The sequence below is a fragment of the Camellia sinensis genome, chromosome 4 (assembly GCF_055761805.1).
Source record: "Camellia sinensis isolate YWXY chromosome 4, ASM5576180v1, whole genome shotgun sequence".
NCBI classification, from domain to species: Eukaryota; Viridiplantae; Streptophyta; class Magnoliopsida; order Ericales; family Theaceae; genus Camellia; species Camellia sinensis.
In genome coordinates, this window is record NC_138964.1 from 136847339 (window position 1) to 136864921 (window position 17583).

Below are 17583 nucleotides of genomic sequence, written 5' to 3' on the forward strand. Positions count from 1 at the left end.
GAAAATTCTCTGTGAATTACCTGTTGTACAATGGCAGTTATGAGGACAATATGGTAGTACTGAAGCAGGAGTCTCAATTTGCAAAGGCAAATGATTGTAGTTTCAGTCGAGTAATATATCTTTAATTACCAAACTAAAACTAAATATTGTTATTGCCAATGTGATTCAAAAACTTAAAAGTGCTATATTTTTTACTTCAAATTTGTTTTATATGCAGTTTAGTCTGCAAATAGAACAAGGAATTCCCATTCTATCCAGGTGGCTGATCTTCAACCGATTCAAATTTACTGCATCAAAGGGAGTTAAACTTGGGCCAGCATTTGTCTTCACAAGGTGAGCATAATAAGAAGAATCATGCAGGAAGTAAGGAAGCATAAAAAACACTCTTTAGAATTCTTTTGATTAAACTTTATAACCGACGTATAGTAGCTACTAGCTACTAGCTACTAGCTAGGGACTTGGAAGTTAAGAAGTAAAAGAAAAGAAAGGATTATGCCATGAGAAACACAACTAAAGTGGAAGATATTGTTATTCTCAAAATAGGATTCAATATCAAACTAAACAATTTTCTTTTGCAATACATAAATTTGCTGTTAACCGCTGGGTATGCTTTTGAAGGGTGATTCCTGACCCTTTTTCGAACTTCGCAAAGCCCGTTATGAAACATAGTGCTTTACTTGCATTTGCAATATGTTTCCTGTAATTAGTAAATGATCTGAAAAGTGTTTTTTTTTTTGGGTGCAAAATTTATATCTTTTTCTTTGACAGCTTGACAGGTGGCTTAATGATGAAGCAAACAAAATCTCCACCTTTCCCTTCTATTTACTTTACTGTTTTGGGTGATCTAAGAAGCACAAATACATCTAAAAAAGTGCTGTGCCTGTGTTGAATACATGTTGGACACGTGTCCAAACATGTTATATTATTATTATTATTTAAATTTTTTTAGATACAGATAGTTGGACACGCTTTGGACACTTGGGGACCACACTCATCCATCACTATGAAACACCTTACAAGTTTGATGAAAGTAACTTGGGATTTAATGATAAAGAAAAACAAGAGAGATTTATACATATTAATCCTTACTCCTTTAGATTTTAAGAAGTGATGTTAAATCTCTGAATGAAATATTCATATATAACATATGATAAAATTCCATTGATAGGATGCACTGAACTGCATGCTCAACAGTGTGTGCCACTGAAGGCTTAGGGTCATTTTCCCTATCATTGCACAGATGAATTTTGTTAGAAGCAAGGGAAACATAGTTGTGTCTGCGTGTATGTCTGTCTAAATCATTCTTGTATGTGTATTTCTTCTGTTGTCAAATTTTATTTCATTAATGCATTGATGTTCTTGATGTTGATGGCATGCAAAGCTTCTTTCAAGTTTACATTTTTGTTGGTTATCATCTGGAATCAAAAGAAGTTCCTAGAGTTATGTAGGTCAAAATCTGAGCTACATTTTTTTTTTGTATGTCTCTTCCGAATTTTCTCCAACCTAGAAGGTTAAGTTTCTCATATTCGATCGGAATTTTAGGTGAAGTAGCTGTGTATCAGTTAGTTATCATGAGCATACCACTAACTTTTGGTGTACCATTCTGGATTTATAATTTATAAACATTAATTTGTCAATTGTTGTGGATTTATATATAGGAGTCTTTAATACAATTTAAAAAAAAAAAACAATAGTTAAACATTTTATCAATTTATACAATATATTCTTTAAGAAAATTTTTTAAAAAAAATCAATGTTAAATAGTTTCTTTTAGAATATATGCTAAATTTCGTTTCTTCTTGTTTGTGATGTGTAATTTTAAATTTTTGAATGAGGCAAGTTGAAGTGAATGTATGTGGATGCATGTGGCTGTTATTACCAAAAATATAATTAGAAAATAGTTAGGAACACTTTTATAAAATTTCACATCATTCATACATAGCAAATTGGTGAGGTTCTTCAAAATCTTGACTATATATGCATTTGTGTGGGCTTTGATGAACTGATATATATATATATATATATATATAGATTTGTGCGTATTTTATGGATGTATTTTATGCATTTATATATATATATAGGACTAAGATGAAGTTGAATTGCATGCTAACATTTCAATTATTTTTCTTTATTTAGGTCCTATATTAAATTGGGCCTGAACATTTAGTTGGACCTTTTTACTGGTTGTAAATTTCCATTTTCCCCTGTCGTTTTCATCTAGGTTTGGGATGAGTTTTATCAGATTTTGAAACTATTTCTTAGTTTTCTTTTTCTCTTTTTCCTTCCAACTTACTACATGCCAAGAAGGGTATAATTTATTTTCTGAGCAGCAAAATATCCTCATTGCAACCAATGGTCGTACCAGGTCATTATCAATTGCTGTAATTTGACTATGAAAAATTATAGATATGATGCCAATAATATGATTTGTGGTACCCTGTAATATTTCAATCAACAATAATGTTATACTTAAGCACTTCGATTATTCAATATGTGGCATTCCGTCAGAGTTTTTTTTGAAGATTGAGAGTTTTGATTACGAAGATGAAGAGGGCTAGAGATGATATGTACATGGCTTCTCAACTCAAACGCCCCATCGTCTCCTCTCGCGCCGAACCGTGAGTCCTTTCTCTATCTCTCTCTTAGTTTGTTTTTTTTGAACTCTCATTTTTCTAATATTGTGATATTGTAAGCTGTAATTATGAGTGCTTCTTTATTTAATAAAAAATTATAAGCAAGTAAAATTTCTGAAAATTTGGTGAATCATGTTTGAAATTGTTGAGTGCGAGTCTGTTAGTTATTTACTGATAGGTATTTTGTTTGGCTTCGGATTTTAAACTTAAGTATTTTTGTTTTTCATTCTTTTACTCAGTATGTTGTTCCTTCAAGGAGAACAAAGATCTGATTTTTGTTGAATTTTTCTTTATAAAATCTGTCTGAAGTTTGATTATATATCTAGGGTTGAAGCTAAAAATAGGAATTAAGACCCATCTTTGTTGAAAGAATATATTTTGACATAAGTTTAATGTTTAATGAAAGCTCTCACCTGATTAAATTAGTATATTGATTTTTTTTTATTTTTTATTTGGTGTGGGTAATGAAGCTCTGGGCAATCCCAGATGATGGGTGGAGCGAGCACACAGAAACTAACTACCAATGATGCATTGGCATATCTCAAGGCAGTTAAGGACATATTTCAAGATAAAAGGGATAAATATGATGAGTTTCTTGAAGTTATGAAAGGGTTCAAGGCTCAAAGGTTTGGTCATTTATTCCTTCTTTTACTTCCAGAATCTAAATAAAGTTCTCATTTAAACAATGTTAATAAAGTTCATATATCCTCTTTCTCAAAACAAAAGTTCATTTAAACAATGCTGTAGTCCAAACTCCAATGACATGTTATAAATTCTTAAGCGCCATTTTATTATGCTCTTTATATAACATGTCACTATATTAGGCTTTGATAGGAGACCCGAGAAGAACAATCCAAGTTGATCTTTTGGAGTTCCAAAAATTTCTGAAGTGCAGTTGCTGCAGCAAAAGTGGCAATATTATCCGTTATAGTTTCACCCATGTGTTATAAATTAAATGTTAGGTATTGAGATATTATTAAACATTTAATCAATGTAGTATATCATAACATTTAATCAATTAAAACTAAATGTTGTCTGCTATGATACCATGTGAAGTTATTTGGGACCAATTCATTTAAAGGCTTAATTGTTTTAGAGAGGGGTAGTTTTATTTAGCCTTTCTGCACATCCCCCTTTATTTTTAGTGATTTGTTGTGCCTTTGGGTTGAATACCTGCGTTGTGTTGACAATATTACTCATATAGTTATCGAGATTTCTTGGGTGCGTGACATGATATGGATTCTTCTTTGTTTAGTCGCTAATGGGTTGAGATTAATTTTATGGGTTTTAGAGTCCTTTGCTGTAGTATCGTCGCTCTGATGATGCAGTGTCAATGTATCATTTGAAGAAGATGAACTGGTCACTTGGGGTTGTAAATTAAATTATAACTTGACAAAGCAGGATGGAAAAACGAAATCGATTCACGTAGCCAATCCCAATTGATTGTAACATAAGGCTTAGTTTGGTTTGATTAGGTTTCTGGGTAGATGATTAATTTGTCTAAGCGAAGATAATTATTGCTCATGTTTATCTGCTTTACTCTTGACTTTTAGTCTAAAATTCTATACTTTTTTTTTAATCAATGTTAATTTTTTTTTTTTTTTGGGGTGGGGGAATGGTGCCAAATCAAATGGTGGATTTTTCCAGGTGCATTAGGCTGTTGTACCTTGCTTTGCTTCAGAAAAAGCAAGCATTGCCTGTCCGCAGGAGTTGTGAAAATATCCTAATTGGAGATGGAGGGTCAAAATAATATGACTGTGAGTTCACTGAATGCTCTTCAGCAGAGAAGTATGCACTCTTATTTCCTTAATATGTCGGAAGCATGCAATTAATTACATTGGCCTATGAAATTGGTTAAACTATGATTCCCTTTAGGCAATAGAGTCCAATCAAGTTATGAGGAGCAACTTTTAATTATTCGAATATCAAATATATTTTTATAATTGCATTTTAATCTTAAATTTAAATAGTGTTGCGATTACAATTATATTATAATCCTAATATTATTTACACCGTGCCTTTAGGCACAGGCATATGCTAGTAACAGTATAACTTAGTGGTCTGATTTAGGATTTGTAATATAGAAATTAATTAGGGTTTGTATATATAACAGTATAACTTATATGTAATTTAGAAATTGATTTAGGGTTTGTGTGTATATATGACTTAGAGATTGATTTACGGATTCTATTTAATTTTCTTTTGAAGCAAAAAATAAAATAAAATAAAATAATAATAATAATAATATGTTGTTGTTGTTGTTGATATATACTGAAAAGGGTATGAGCATTCTGAAAACCTTCTTCTTGTTGTTGAGGTTGAGGTCCAGTCTAAGCATTATTAATAGTACAAATGAAAATCAGTTTCGGATCAAACTGTAGTTAGGTTATATAAGCTACTTCATTAAAGATGGAAACAAAATGTTACTTTTTTGAACTCCTGAGCCCACCTGATCCATAACATAGACGTGCTGAAAAAGAACTGTAATCCACCTGATCCATAACATATGCCATTGCAAGAGACCGAGAAATGTTTATAGCATTTAATCTCTGCTCAGCAGTGAACCTGTACATTTCCAATTGGTTATCCTTGAATGCTTGAAGTTCCCATGATTTCATATCCATATATGGAGGCAAAGCATAAGATTCCTCAGGCAAAGGGCAGTGTTTTATATCATGCTCTTCCCTTTCAAATTCCATCTTAGGAAGTTCAGCAACCAAAAAACCACCACAAATGGATGTTTCACCATAGGAAAAACCACGACTCTGCACTCGGGAATAAATTTTGCCTACAATTCAAATCAACATCGTCCCTAAATTTAAATTAATGAAGAGTGATCAGGAACAACAAAGAATGGAGGTTCAACTTATATAGGCACAGAGTCAGAAAAATATCATGCTTGTTGATTTGAAATGGCAGCTTCTGCCACTCTTAACCCTGTTGGAACACTAAAATTACTGATTAATATCACAAGATCAGCTGCATTAACTCTTTCCGTAGACAATCTTTGGCCTCCCATGAGAATTGAACTTAGAGTCCATTTCATATATTTCCTTCTCTTAGTATTGTTCCAATTCCAAGCTGGTAGTTCTACTAATTTATTTATTAGAGCTCAGTAATTGCTTAGATATTTGTAAACAAAAGTCTACGTGTCTGTATGTATATTAGATACAGAAAGAACTTCACCATGGTGAAACCTTAGACAATTGAGTGTCCCCATGCTGTAGGTGCCTTTTCCTGGACTAGAGTTGTATACTGTTTTTTTTTTTTTTTTTTTTGATAGAATTATATGGCCCTGCTTTTCAGACTGGGTATGCTTGTTCAAACTTCATTAGTCAGGCTGCTAGTTATCATGATGGTATAATATCAGATGCTCAATATTCTGCTATTTCAACTGAGTTATTTTGCTTTTGTTGATGTTGGTATAATATCATAAACCATTTGTTGTTCATGTTGGGATGGTATAATACCAAAGTGTAGCTCTTGTTTGCTTCCATTTAATTCAAACCTTTCCTACTTTTTAAACAGTTCTCAGACTAATACACTAACTGATTGAGATTTGGTTTTATATTTTTGTAGATGTCAACTTCAAATGCTAGCGGCAGTACCTCAGATCATTTGAAGAACAAAGTGTAAATGGACAACATACCAACCGTGTCACCGAACAACTTCGAAGTATGGGTGAACACTTGCAATTTCAAAGCGAACAACTTCAAATTCAAAGCACGCAGATGCAAAAATTGCAGACAGACTTAAATCGAAGTTGGTGTTGCATTTATGAGATCTTTTGCTTCCTTGTAATTATTGTTGTATTAGTTACGAATATCTAATAATTTAAATAACAGTTACAAGTTGAAATAGATGATATGTATGAAAATTTATGATATATGACAGTTATTTTGGAGGAGTATAAACATGTAATCTGTTATCTGTTTGTTTGTTTGTTTGAAGAATGTTTGAACATAGGTTGTTAAAATTATGTTTGTTTGTTGGAGGAATGCTTGAACACGGGTTGTTATATGTTTGTTTGTTTGAGGAATGTTTCAACACAAGTTGTTACATGTTTAACGAATGCTTGTTTGTTTGAAGAATATTTTGACACATGTTGTTATACGTGTTTGTTTGAAGAATGATTGCATAGGTTTTTTGTTTGAAGAATGATTGCACTGGTTTTCTGACACAGTTTTCTGCACAGATATTTTAAACACAGAATTTGAACACTAGTTTTTTAACACAGATTTTGAAGAGATATTTTGAACATAGCTTGTTCAAGACAGATTTTTTCACACAGGTTTTTGAAGACAGATTTTTTCACTCAGGTTTTTTAGCACAGTTTTGAGGACAGATTTTTTTACTTAGGTTTTTAGAGACAGATTTGAAGACTGATTTTTTTAACACAATTTTGAAGACAGATTTTTTCACACAGGCTTTTGAAGACATTTTTTTTTCACAGGTTTTTTAGCACAATTTTGAAGACAGATTTTATGACACAGGTTTTTGCAGACAGATTTGAAGACAGATTTTTTCAACACAGTTTCGTAGATAGATTTTTTGACAGGTTTTTTAACACAGTTTTTTGCAACAGGTGTTTTGACACAGGTTTTTGAAGACTGATTTTTTGGCACAGGTTTTGAACACAGTTTTGAAGACAGATTTTATCAGAGGTTTTTGTAGACAGATTTGAAGACAGATTTTTTCACACAGGTTTTTGAAGAGAGCTTTGAAGACAGATTTTTTCACACGGTTGCACTCCATAAATTTGATTCAAACCAATCTCCATTTTTGCTCATTCAAAAAGAAGTCACCACTGTTCAAACCAATCTCCATTTCTGCTCATTCAAAAATACCATATGAAATCAATGATTTAATAGATTAATAGAATAACCTGTTTCATTACAATAGAATAACCTGTTTAATAGAATAATAGAATAAAAGAATAACCTATTTCATTACCACTTACCCTTTCAATAACAAATTATACCAGTCACCCTTTCAATGATGCAAGCTCTTGTATGTTTCATTACAATAGATTATTGAAAAATTAACAATAGATTATAACATATTACCCTTTCAAAAATTAACAGACTATAACAATTTATGTATGTTTTATACCCTGTATAAACAATATAATCCATCAATACTGAACCACTTGTATCCATTATTAGTGCAACCTATACCCTGTATAAACAATATAATCCATTAATACTGAATATATTATCAACCATTCAACAACGTGCACACATTTCACTTCCAACCATCCAAAAAATTTATATTCAACGTCCAATTCTAAATGTAATACAAATTCCATACGAACCAAGTATAATTCAACCCCAATAATTTAATTCCATACATAATAGAGGATTAACCAAATTTAATATCAAAAGGAAATCTATACCACACCAAAAATTTATTCTGTCCTTCTCTCATTAGTGACAAAACTATCACTATGACTTTCCCGGAAAATCTGGGAAGTAGTTTCTCGAGCAAATCTAGTCACACGAGAGAATTTCTCCAATACTTGCATTGAAAGATCTCGAGCAGGATCCTGAACCTTTTGCATCCGCCTCCCATTGTTTTGTATATGACTGCCACTTCCATCAAAGGCACCTCCATCAGTCCTCTCTGAATTATCAATTGAGGTGCACTCATCAGCTGAGACTGATGAGGATAGCCCGTTACTAACAACAGCCCTAGGCAACTCCAAAGAGGACAGAGTTCTCTGTCCAAGAAAATAAAACAAAAACAAAAGGGAAAGAATAAGAAGAAAAAAACACATATTTCAAATACAAATAGGGCAGACATGAAATATCAGGGTAAATGTATTTATTGTGAAGTGTTGCAGCAGTTAAATAAAGAAAATTAGATAATTGTTGGTGTAAACTTCACCTGCCCTCCTATTTCCATAAACCAAAAATCAATGTAGAATACATGCCAAAAACTAAAAGAAATACTCTATTTTTTGTAACTTCTAATAGAAGGAAGAAATGTTGGAAGGAACATAAAAGCTCTGACCACGTGACAGGAATGACCATCTGGTAATTACAAATCTGATTTAGTGTTTGGTTAGTCAAACCATTTATAAACATGCTACAGCCCCAAAGCCCTATTCAATCACCCCCAAATCAACCCTAATCCCTTCTCCTACTTATAAGCCTCTAATTTAACCATTAAAATCCTAAATTACTCACTATTTAGGCCATCAAATAACCTCTATTACGAAAATCCAACAAGCTGTCCTACATCAGCATCCCAACTAAACTGCTAAAACAATGAATTGTGTTAAACCAATAGCTGAGAATCCTATCTCGTAACCCTAATCCCAACCATGATAACAAAATTCTCTAGTCTTTTTAGAATCTCTCAAACAAGTGAATCCTGGAACACTCCTGTATATTCCATTAACTGGTATTTTTTCCCAAATAACCTGAATAATACAAATAATTCCTGTATTTTTCCGAGTTTCTTGAAATATTCAGAATATTTATGGAAGGAGAACTCATGTTTTTAAAATTTCTAAGCATACCTTGCATTGTTATTAAAAAGATTTCTCAAACTTTTCACAACTACTTGCGATATAGAATTATCTTATAATTGAATAATTGAAGAATCTCAAATTTATTACGATGATCCCAACTTAGAAATAAAAAACAAGGTGGACAAACCCGTGAAGGAATAATTTCGTTATCCAAAGCTGAATACGAGTATACAGACTATCTTTTGCCAAAGAGGTGATATCACTAAATATAAAAAATTAAGTTGAAACCAACTTTAAAACGATGTAAAACTGAATATGTATTGGAGACAAACATGAAAATTTTAAAATGGCCTAAAACCAAGAAATTACCTTCTGGAATATACATTTATAAGGGAGCCTTTACCATCGACAATTGGAATTGAACTTATTTGAGCTGGAAAATAGAAAAGGAAGATGGGTGAAATCAGTAATATAAAACTGTATATGCACCCCACATAGTTGACCAAAATTTAGATAAATTACTCGCCCAAGCAACAACTTAACTAAAAATTTCAGATAAGAGATTTGTAGAATAAAAAAACAGACAAAAACATAAAAATCAAAGTTTGGCTTTTACAACCCATCTAGATATAATGTTTGACTAATTAGCAATCAAACTAATAGATGGTAACACCAATTCAACTGAAGAATGATGATATTGGATCATTAAATGTTTTTAAAATATGGCAATGCATAAAGTAGCGGCCTAAAAGGAACATTTTGCAGAACCAGCAATTTCATGTAAAAAAAATAAATTGAGTGAAAAAATGTGTTCGTTCAATAACAGAAATCGATTATACTGCAATGTCACACTAAGAGAGAGAGAGAGCATGCAGGCACATTTTTTATTATAGAAATTGTTCGTGTGTGGGGTGCAAGTCAGGTATACATAAAAGTAAAACTTTAGGCTGAAATATTAGAAAAGTTGATGCGCACCTTCTATCAATATATTAAGAGCATAACTAAGAGTTTCATTGGGACGTAATGCTAACAAATGACCATGTGCTTCTCCAACTTCACTTTTCCATGTACCTAAAGGGAGGCTACCGACCGGTTGTCGTAGAATAGGTAGACAATCAAGATGGTTTTTAAAGTGCCTGCATATATCTAAGTTTTACGAGAAAAAGAGAGAAGAGAAGGTAAGCTATTAACAACATACACAATATTACTAGAGAATGGATCTTTAAATAACTTGACAAAGCCGCCCACATTTTAGTATTCCACCGAGGCATGCTATGTGTAACAACAGTGGGCAAGATTCCTCTATTGTTGAGTATATAATGGGAATAGTTGATATCTTATTTTGCAAAATCATCAGAGCCACATCTTTTAGAGACTCATCGGGACCAGCCTGTGGGTTACAGTAAAAGGGCAAAGAACTACAATATTAAAATCTATGAAACGCTACCATATGAGAATATAACCATATATCTCATCAATTGAAAAAATGAAAAACTGAAACATTTATTAAGAAATCTACCACCAAGAAATTCAAGTTTCCTTTACCAAGTTTCATGTGTGTGTTTTGCAAAAAGATGGGGGGAGGGGGGATTAGATGATGGGAACATGAATAAAAGCAAAAAGGCCCAAATCCCCTGAATATTCTATGTGGGCAAGAGCACTCACCCATATTAAAGGCCTACCAAACATCAGCTGTGCAGCCCTAAACGCTTCTCCATATTGTTGGGATTTCCCTTCTTTCCAGGCAGATATTGTATGCACTTCCAGCTGTTCATCAGTCAGTGTTGCACGATTTCTATGAAGCTGCAGAAATTAACAAGCAAACATAAATTGATTATCCAAAAAACAAACATCTCAAGAAGAGAGCATGACATACATTGAATTACAAGGGATGCAAACAACAACATAATAATCAAGTCATATCTCCAAAAGATAAGCAATGAGTTGCTAGTAACTGATTGTAGAAGTCAAATTGTCAAAATTGAACTATTGACCAGCTAACCAAATGCATGCACCATCAAGAAAGATGGGAGCCCACAGAAACAATGTGCAGTGTAAAAGCTGTCTGCAACTTACAGGTTTATGCTAGAATAAGCACCTAATTCTGGCTAGCAGATAAGAACATGCATTAATACCTCCATCAATATCAAAATGAAATCAGAAGCAGTCAGCATCCCCGAAATTTGTCTGCGATTGCTATCCCAGATTGGCACAACAGCAAGTCCCTGGGAAAAAAAGAAAAAAAAAAGAAAGAAGAAATAATCAACATGGTTAACATAAAAGAAAAATGAAAGCATTGATGCAAACAAGTTGAATTCCTTGAGGGAGAAGAAAAAAGAAAAGGAAAGAGAGCATATATATAACCTTATATACCCTATAGTTGGGTCAAATATTGTACTAAATTCAGTAACTGCCAAACATATTTCAAATCGAGGATAATGAGCATTCTGACACCTCCGGGTGGATTTGCTTGCCAGTGACCATCCATCGATTACTAGTACATGGATAATTATAGACACGTTGTATGTACAATATCTCATTAGCTGTTTGGTGACTTCTCTTGTATTAAATGCCTCTATTCTTGGATTAAGTTGGGTGTTGCAGAGATCAGCAGATAATTTCGCAAGGATAGTAGTTGAAGGTCTGTAATCGTCCCTTTTCACAAGCTTCAGAAGCAATACTTCTTTTCTTTTCTAATGCACCTGAGGAGAAGAAACTAAAAACTTTGAAGACAACAAGATCTGTACAGTCTTAAAATTGCATTTTCCAGATATCGTCTCTCTTAGATCTAAGTCAAAGCAGAACAAGATAAATTCTCTGTGATTTTGAATCAATTTGGTAATGGTATGGGTGGAACCATGAAGCGAGAGGCAAAGTCTTGGAGCTGAGGAAACAAACCCCTTGATCGACCCAAAACCTACTGGGTTACATCAAGTGTCTGATAGCCAACTCCCTTTAGAACACACCTTGCCACCTCAGGGTAAGTCTCCTTGTTTTATTTTCTTGCTGTATCTCCTTTTATTCTTCTGTTTTCCTAATCATGTATGCAGTAACCATTTGTAAGGCCATTTCTGAACTAGTCGATAGAACTTTTCTTGGGCCTCATCTTGGCCACATACTCCCAAAACATTCTGATCATAATCATGCCCTTGAGAGTGACCCTATCACAGAAGGTACCATTTACTTTTTTTTTCTTTTTTTTTTGCTTATCCTTTTTCAGTTCCATATGACCCTAGAAACTTTTTAGGTGATATCCCTTCTTCTGTACTTCCCCTACTAGCTTCTTCAGACTCCCCTTCTTCTATTTCTGAACTAAGGTTATCATCTTTTGGGCCTTCTAATATTTCTCAAGCGCTACAACTGATTTATATTCCCCTAACAATGGATGAACCATCAACTCCTCCAATAGACATGGTTAGCACCACCGTCATTGTAACTCCTACCACTGAGGTTGACATTCAGACTTCTCAAGCAAGTCTTATCAAGAGCACCTCTTCTTTTCATGCTACTACCACTGAGGTAACCTTTTTTTATTTTATTTTTTTTATTTTTAATTCTAGACTTCCATTATTATGCATTAATCTCTACATTAATGTGACCAAGCCGGGAGTTCTCCAATGGACTTAACTCCATATTTGCTAAAAAAGACCAGTGCCTTTTAGTTGTCAATAGCCAGTACTACCTATGAAGAAGGGTTCGACCAACTAACCTCTTCTAAACAACAAGAAATCGACCAATTATTCCTACTGCTTAGTCATTTTTTTGAAGATCTTGCCCTCACCAGGATTGAAGAACTTTCTGGCAGCTTTCAAAGTTTTCTAAGAATTTTAGATCTTGACCAGCTTCAAATCCTCCAAGACTTCATGGGTCAACTTCTCCAATACCTTTCTTTCATGACATAATTTAAAGTTCAGATTGAGGCTGCTAATGCACAAATGGCCTTTGTAAGGCAAGTTTCTCACACATTGGCCAGTGCTGCTGCTTTGCAAAGAAAGTGCCTTCATCAATGAGAAGAAGGCTTCCAATGTTGCACAAATACAACAGTTGCAAGCAGAACTTACTGTAGCTGATACCTAGCAAACTCTCTTAATGGAGGAGCAGAGTAATATTAATCAACAAATGGACCAGTTGTTGGCAAAAGATGGCCCCACTGGCCTTAGAGATGTCCAAGTGAAGGCCAAAAGAAGGGCAATCCTCTCAGCTTGGGCTAGCTTTGTAATTGTTCTTCAAAGGGACTGAGATTTTTGTATTTATTTTTTCTCTTTTTTAGAATAGACATTAGAACTTTTTTTGTGTTTAAATTTTATAACGAAAAGAAAAATTTTTTATGCATGTCTTCTTACTTTATGCTTGTCTAACATTTTCCTACATGGTTGGATAATATTTATTTAAATATTTACTATTTATAACTTTCCTATGTGGGACCCCTTCCAAGGATGCAAGGTGATAGGCTCCTCCTCTAAGGACCTTAAAAACCTTAAATGGTCTTTCCCAATTTGGGGACCACTTTCCAAATTTTGGATCCTTACTGCCTATAGGTAAGATAGTCTTCCACACCAAATCCCCATCTGAAAGTATCTTAACTTTTATCCTCATATTGTAGACTCTCTCCACTCTTCTTTTTTGGGCAACAAGATAGCTATAAGCCATAACTCTTTTTCCTCTAAATCTTGTAACTCAACCATCATGGCCTCAGTATATTCATCAATTGGAATATCATAGTGTAAGGCCACTCAACTATATTGGTCAATCACCTCTCAAGGCAACATTGCATCATGGCCATATACCAATTCATAAGGTGTAGTACCAGTACTGTTTCTCTTGGAATTTCAATAGGCCCACAATACATTAGACAATAAATTGTGCCAAAATCTAGGGTTCTCCTCAATCACCCTTTCCAAATTATTCTTTATTATTCTATTACTCAGCTTGCCCATTAGGCTGAGCATAATAAGGTGATGAATTGAGGATTGAAATGTCATATTCCTTGGCAGATTCACTAATCTCTTCCCCATTAAACATAGTTCCCTGATCAACAGTAATCGATTGGAGTAGACCAAATGTATGGATTATATGCTTTTTCACCAAGTCAATTACATGCCCTTGGGTTGCTACCATCAATGGCATTGCTTCCACCTACTTGGTGAAGTAATTAGCTACCACCAAAAGGTAAGAATGCTGTTTTGAAGAAGGAGAAAAAATTTGCCCAATCAAGTCCATTGCCCATCCTCTGAAAGGCTATGGCTTTATCACTGAATGCAAACCAATTGCAAGGACTCTTTGAAGGCTATCATGCTTTTGGCATGCCTGACATCTCTTAGCATAGGCCATACAACCCTTCCTTACTGTAGGCCAAAATAAACCGTACCTGTTGATCATTCACCTCATTTTTTCTCTAGCTTGATAGGCACCACATATGCTTTCATACACTTCATCCATTACTTTCATCTGTTCATTTTGGCTAATGTATAATAAGGTCATACCATCATGGGCTCTATTGAATAAGTCATATCCCATGATGACATAATTCAAGGTTTGATACTTAATCTGCCTACTAACCTTCTCATTGGCATTTATAAAATATTTGATCAAAGGATGTCTCCAATCCTCTTTTGCCACTTCCAAATTCATTACTGTCACGAAATTTCTCTTTTGGATCCTATTGGAATCCTTTAGGAATCTTTAAACAAGAAGCCACTTGAGCCATTTCATTAGCCTCATTATTCTCCAATCGAAACATGTGCTAAAATGTCACATGGCTGAAGAAACTCACCAACCATTTAACCTCAACTAAATACTCTTCTAAGGCCTTGTTAGTGCACTTGTATTCACCTTTAACTTGCTTGATAACCAAATGTGAATCACCAAAAACTTGCAAACTAGTGATTATGAATTCTATAGCCAATTCTAAACCTATAATCAAGGCCTCATACCTAGCTTGATTATTTGATAAGACATGTCGTTCATCTAACTAGTAAGAAAATTGATGTACTTGCTCATTAGGGGAAACAAACACAACACCAGCTCCAACCCCTTCCTTAGTTCTAGAGCATCAAACATTAGTCTACAAGGGGTGTTTTCTATACAATTAATTTCAAATAAGTCCTCATTAATAGATGAACAAGGGTGTTTAGCTAAGAAATCAACCAAAGTTTGGCCTTTTACGACTTTTTGAGGGACATACTTGACACAATACTCTATTAGAGCCAACAACCATTTGTCTTGTCTTCCCCTCATTATGGGTTTAGACAACATGTACTTGATCACATTAGTTTGTGCGACCACAAATACTTCTGAGGGGAACATGTAATGCCTTAACTTAATGGCAGCAAAGTATAATGGCAAGCATAATTTCTCCATTGACTTGCTAATTCAAATGATAGAGCAAGCAACAACGAGGTGGAAAAAAGGCATGTTTCCAATCATATGCAAAGAAAAATACTGCAAATGGCTACCAGTTATGCTCTTGTCTCTTAGAAACGTCAACAAATTATAGAGAAGGAAACAAGGAAAGTAAAAAAGAAAAATTTTTAGTGGTAAATTGTACTTACAATTTTTTTTTTTCTTTTCAAACTTGTTCCAGTTTTTCTTTTTAAATTTTTAGGATGTAGACCTAGAAAGCAAACTATTTTTACTCAAAATTGGAAAAAATTTAAAATAAAATAACATATTCAGGGTTGGTTTGAGTAAAGTGTAGAAAATTCATATTTGAGAAAACAAAAAGAGAACAAGAGCATAGCTGCGAAGCAAAGAACAAGAGAGAAGGGCATTGAAATTGATTTCTGTCCGACTGTCTCTGTATCAATAGAATTTGGGTAAAGTAGATAGAGAGATAGAGAGAGATACCCAGCGAGAACATCGAAGTTGTTAGCAACGACCTTGAGGAAGCTTCCAGCTCCATATCCCATCTCCACCACTCCACGATCTCACTCTTTCTGAATCAGAAGAAGAAGATAGAAACTGTTAAGAGTGAGTGAGGGTTTCGATCGTCGGTTTGTGAAAGTGGTTCTTTTCTGATTAATTATGAGAAAAGAAAATGATCTTCCAGGAATTTTAGCATTTGGATTGGCAAAATGTTAGTGGTAAATTGCTATAAGATTTTAGGGGTTTGTAATGGCAGTAAGACAGCCTTGGATTAACCAATCCAAGTCCAAATCCAACCAAGTATCTCAAGGTAAAAGAGGACTTGTTTTTAATATAGAGGAAAGGAGAGAGAGAGAGACCGAGATCGACAGAGACGGAGAGACCGAGATAGAGGGATCGACAGAGAGATTGGCAGAGAGAGAGAGACCGAAATCGACGGAGATCGACAGAGAGAGACCGAGGTCGACGGAGATCGACAGAGAGAGACCGAGATCGACGGAGATCGACAGAGAAGAGACAGATCGACAGAGATAGACCGAGATCGACGGAGATCGACAGAGAAGAGACACAGATCGACAGAGAGAGACCAAGATCGAGAGAGAGAGAGAAAAAAACCTGCAACAGCGGCAGTGGTGATTTGCGGCGGTGGCGATGTGCGACGGTGGCGTGCGACGGTGCCCAGTGATGGTTCGGTGGTGAGCGGGAGTGAGGTTTGGTGGTAACTGTTCTGTGTGTGTGGGTGAGAGACAGAACAGAGAAACCGTTTACTCCTTTCTGTGTTTATGAACCTTGAAACGAAGACTTACTCCTTTTTATGGTTATGTTGGTGGCAATTGTTCTGTGGTTGTCCCAAAATGTTTACTCCTTTTGTGTTTATGAACTTTGAAATGAAGACTTATTCCTTTTATGATTATGTTGGTAGTAACTGTTCAGTGGTTGTTCCAAAATGTTTACTCCTTTTGTGTTTATGAACTTTGAAATGAAGACTTACTCCTTTTATGGTTATGTTGGTGGTAACTGTTCAGTGGGTGTCCCAAAATGTTTACTCCTTTTGTGATTATGAATCTTGAAATGAAGACTTACTCCTTTTATGGTTAGTGAAACTTACATGTTTTGTGAAAACAAAACTTACACATTTTGTGAAGTTATTTACATCTTTTTTGAAATAACTTATACCATTTTTGAAAAGTTATTCCTTTTGTGTAAGAATTTTTGGCATAACATTTATACTTTTTCTTCGAACTTACACCTTTTGTGGAAGCCCAACTTAAAACTTTTTCGGAAGTCACTTATACCTTTTGTGAAAAAATAAATTCATCAAATTTGTACTTTTTGCTTAAGCTTATACATTTTTGTGGAAGTACTTATATTTTTTTTGAAAAGTTACTCCTTTTGTGTAAGAATTTTTGGCATAACATTTATACTTTTTCTTCGAACTTACACCTTTTGTGGAAGCCCAACTTAAAACTTTTTCGGAAGTCACTTATACCTTTTGTGAAAAAATAAATTCATCAAATTTACACCTTTTGCTTAAGTTTATACCTTTTCGTGGAAGTGCTTATATTTTTTTTAAAAAGTTACTCCTTTTGTGTAAGAATTTTTGGCATAACA

At 34.2% G+C, this 17583-nt stretch overlaps 2 protein-coding genes across 5 annotated transcripts; one reads left to right on the forward strand and one right to left on the reverse strand.

Annotated features, from left to right (window-relative positions):
• Positions 1 to 37: 37 nt before the first annotated feature.
• LOC114286532 (uncharacterized) lies at positions 38 to 6613 on the forward strand. 4 transcript variants are annotated; one of them, XM_082922969.1, is made up of 6 exons: positions 38 to 110; positions 218 to 333; positions 2523 to 2618; positions 3104 to 3259; positions 4281 to 4390; positions 6213 to 6613. In XM_082922969.1, the coding sequence occupies exons 1-5, from the start codon at positions 51 to 53 to the stop codon at positions 4381 to 4383; spliced, it is 531 nt and encodes a 176-aa protein (XP_082779095.1). In that variant the 5' UTR covers positions 38 to 50; the 3' UTR covers positions 4384 to 4390; positions 6213 to 6613. The 4 variants fall into 4 exon arrangements, with proteins under 4 accessions (XP_082779095.1, XP_082779094.1, XP_082779097.1 ...); XM_082922968.1 differs by having other exon boundaries at positions 4281 to 4421; positions 6213 to 6612; XM_082922971.1 differs by lacking the exon at positions 4281 to 4390 and having other exon boundaries at positions 6213 to 6612.
• A 2443-nt stretch (positions 6614 to 9056) lies between these two features.
• LOC114286547 (sucrose nonfermenting 4-like protein) lies at positions 9057 to 16120 on the reverse strand. Its single transcript, XM_082866280.1, has 6 exons — positions 15955 to 16120; positions 11244 to 11333; positions 10774 to 10911; positions 10357 to 10498; positions 10084 to 10254; positions 9057 to 9541 (listed from the first exon to the last, which is right to left on the reverse strand). Exons 2-6 carry the CDS (start codon positions 11280 to 11282, stop codon positions 9474 to 9476), a joined length of 558 nt encoding a protein of 185 aa, XP_082722406.1. The 5' UTR covers positions 11283 to 11333; positions 15955 to 16120; the 3' UTR covers positions 9057 to 9473.
• Positions 16121 to 17583: the final 1463 nt, after the last annotated feature.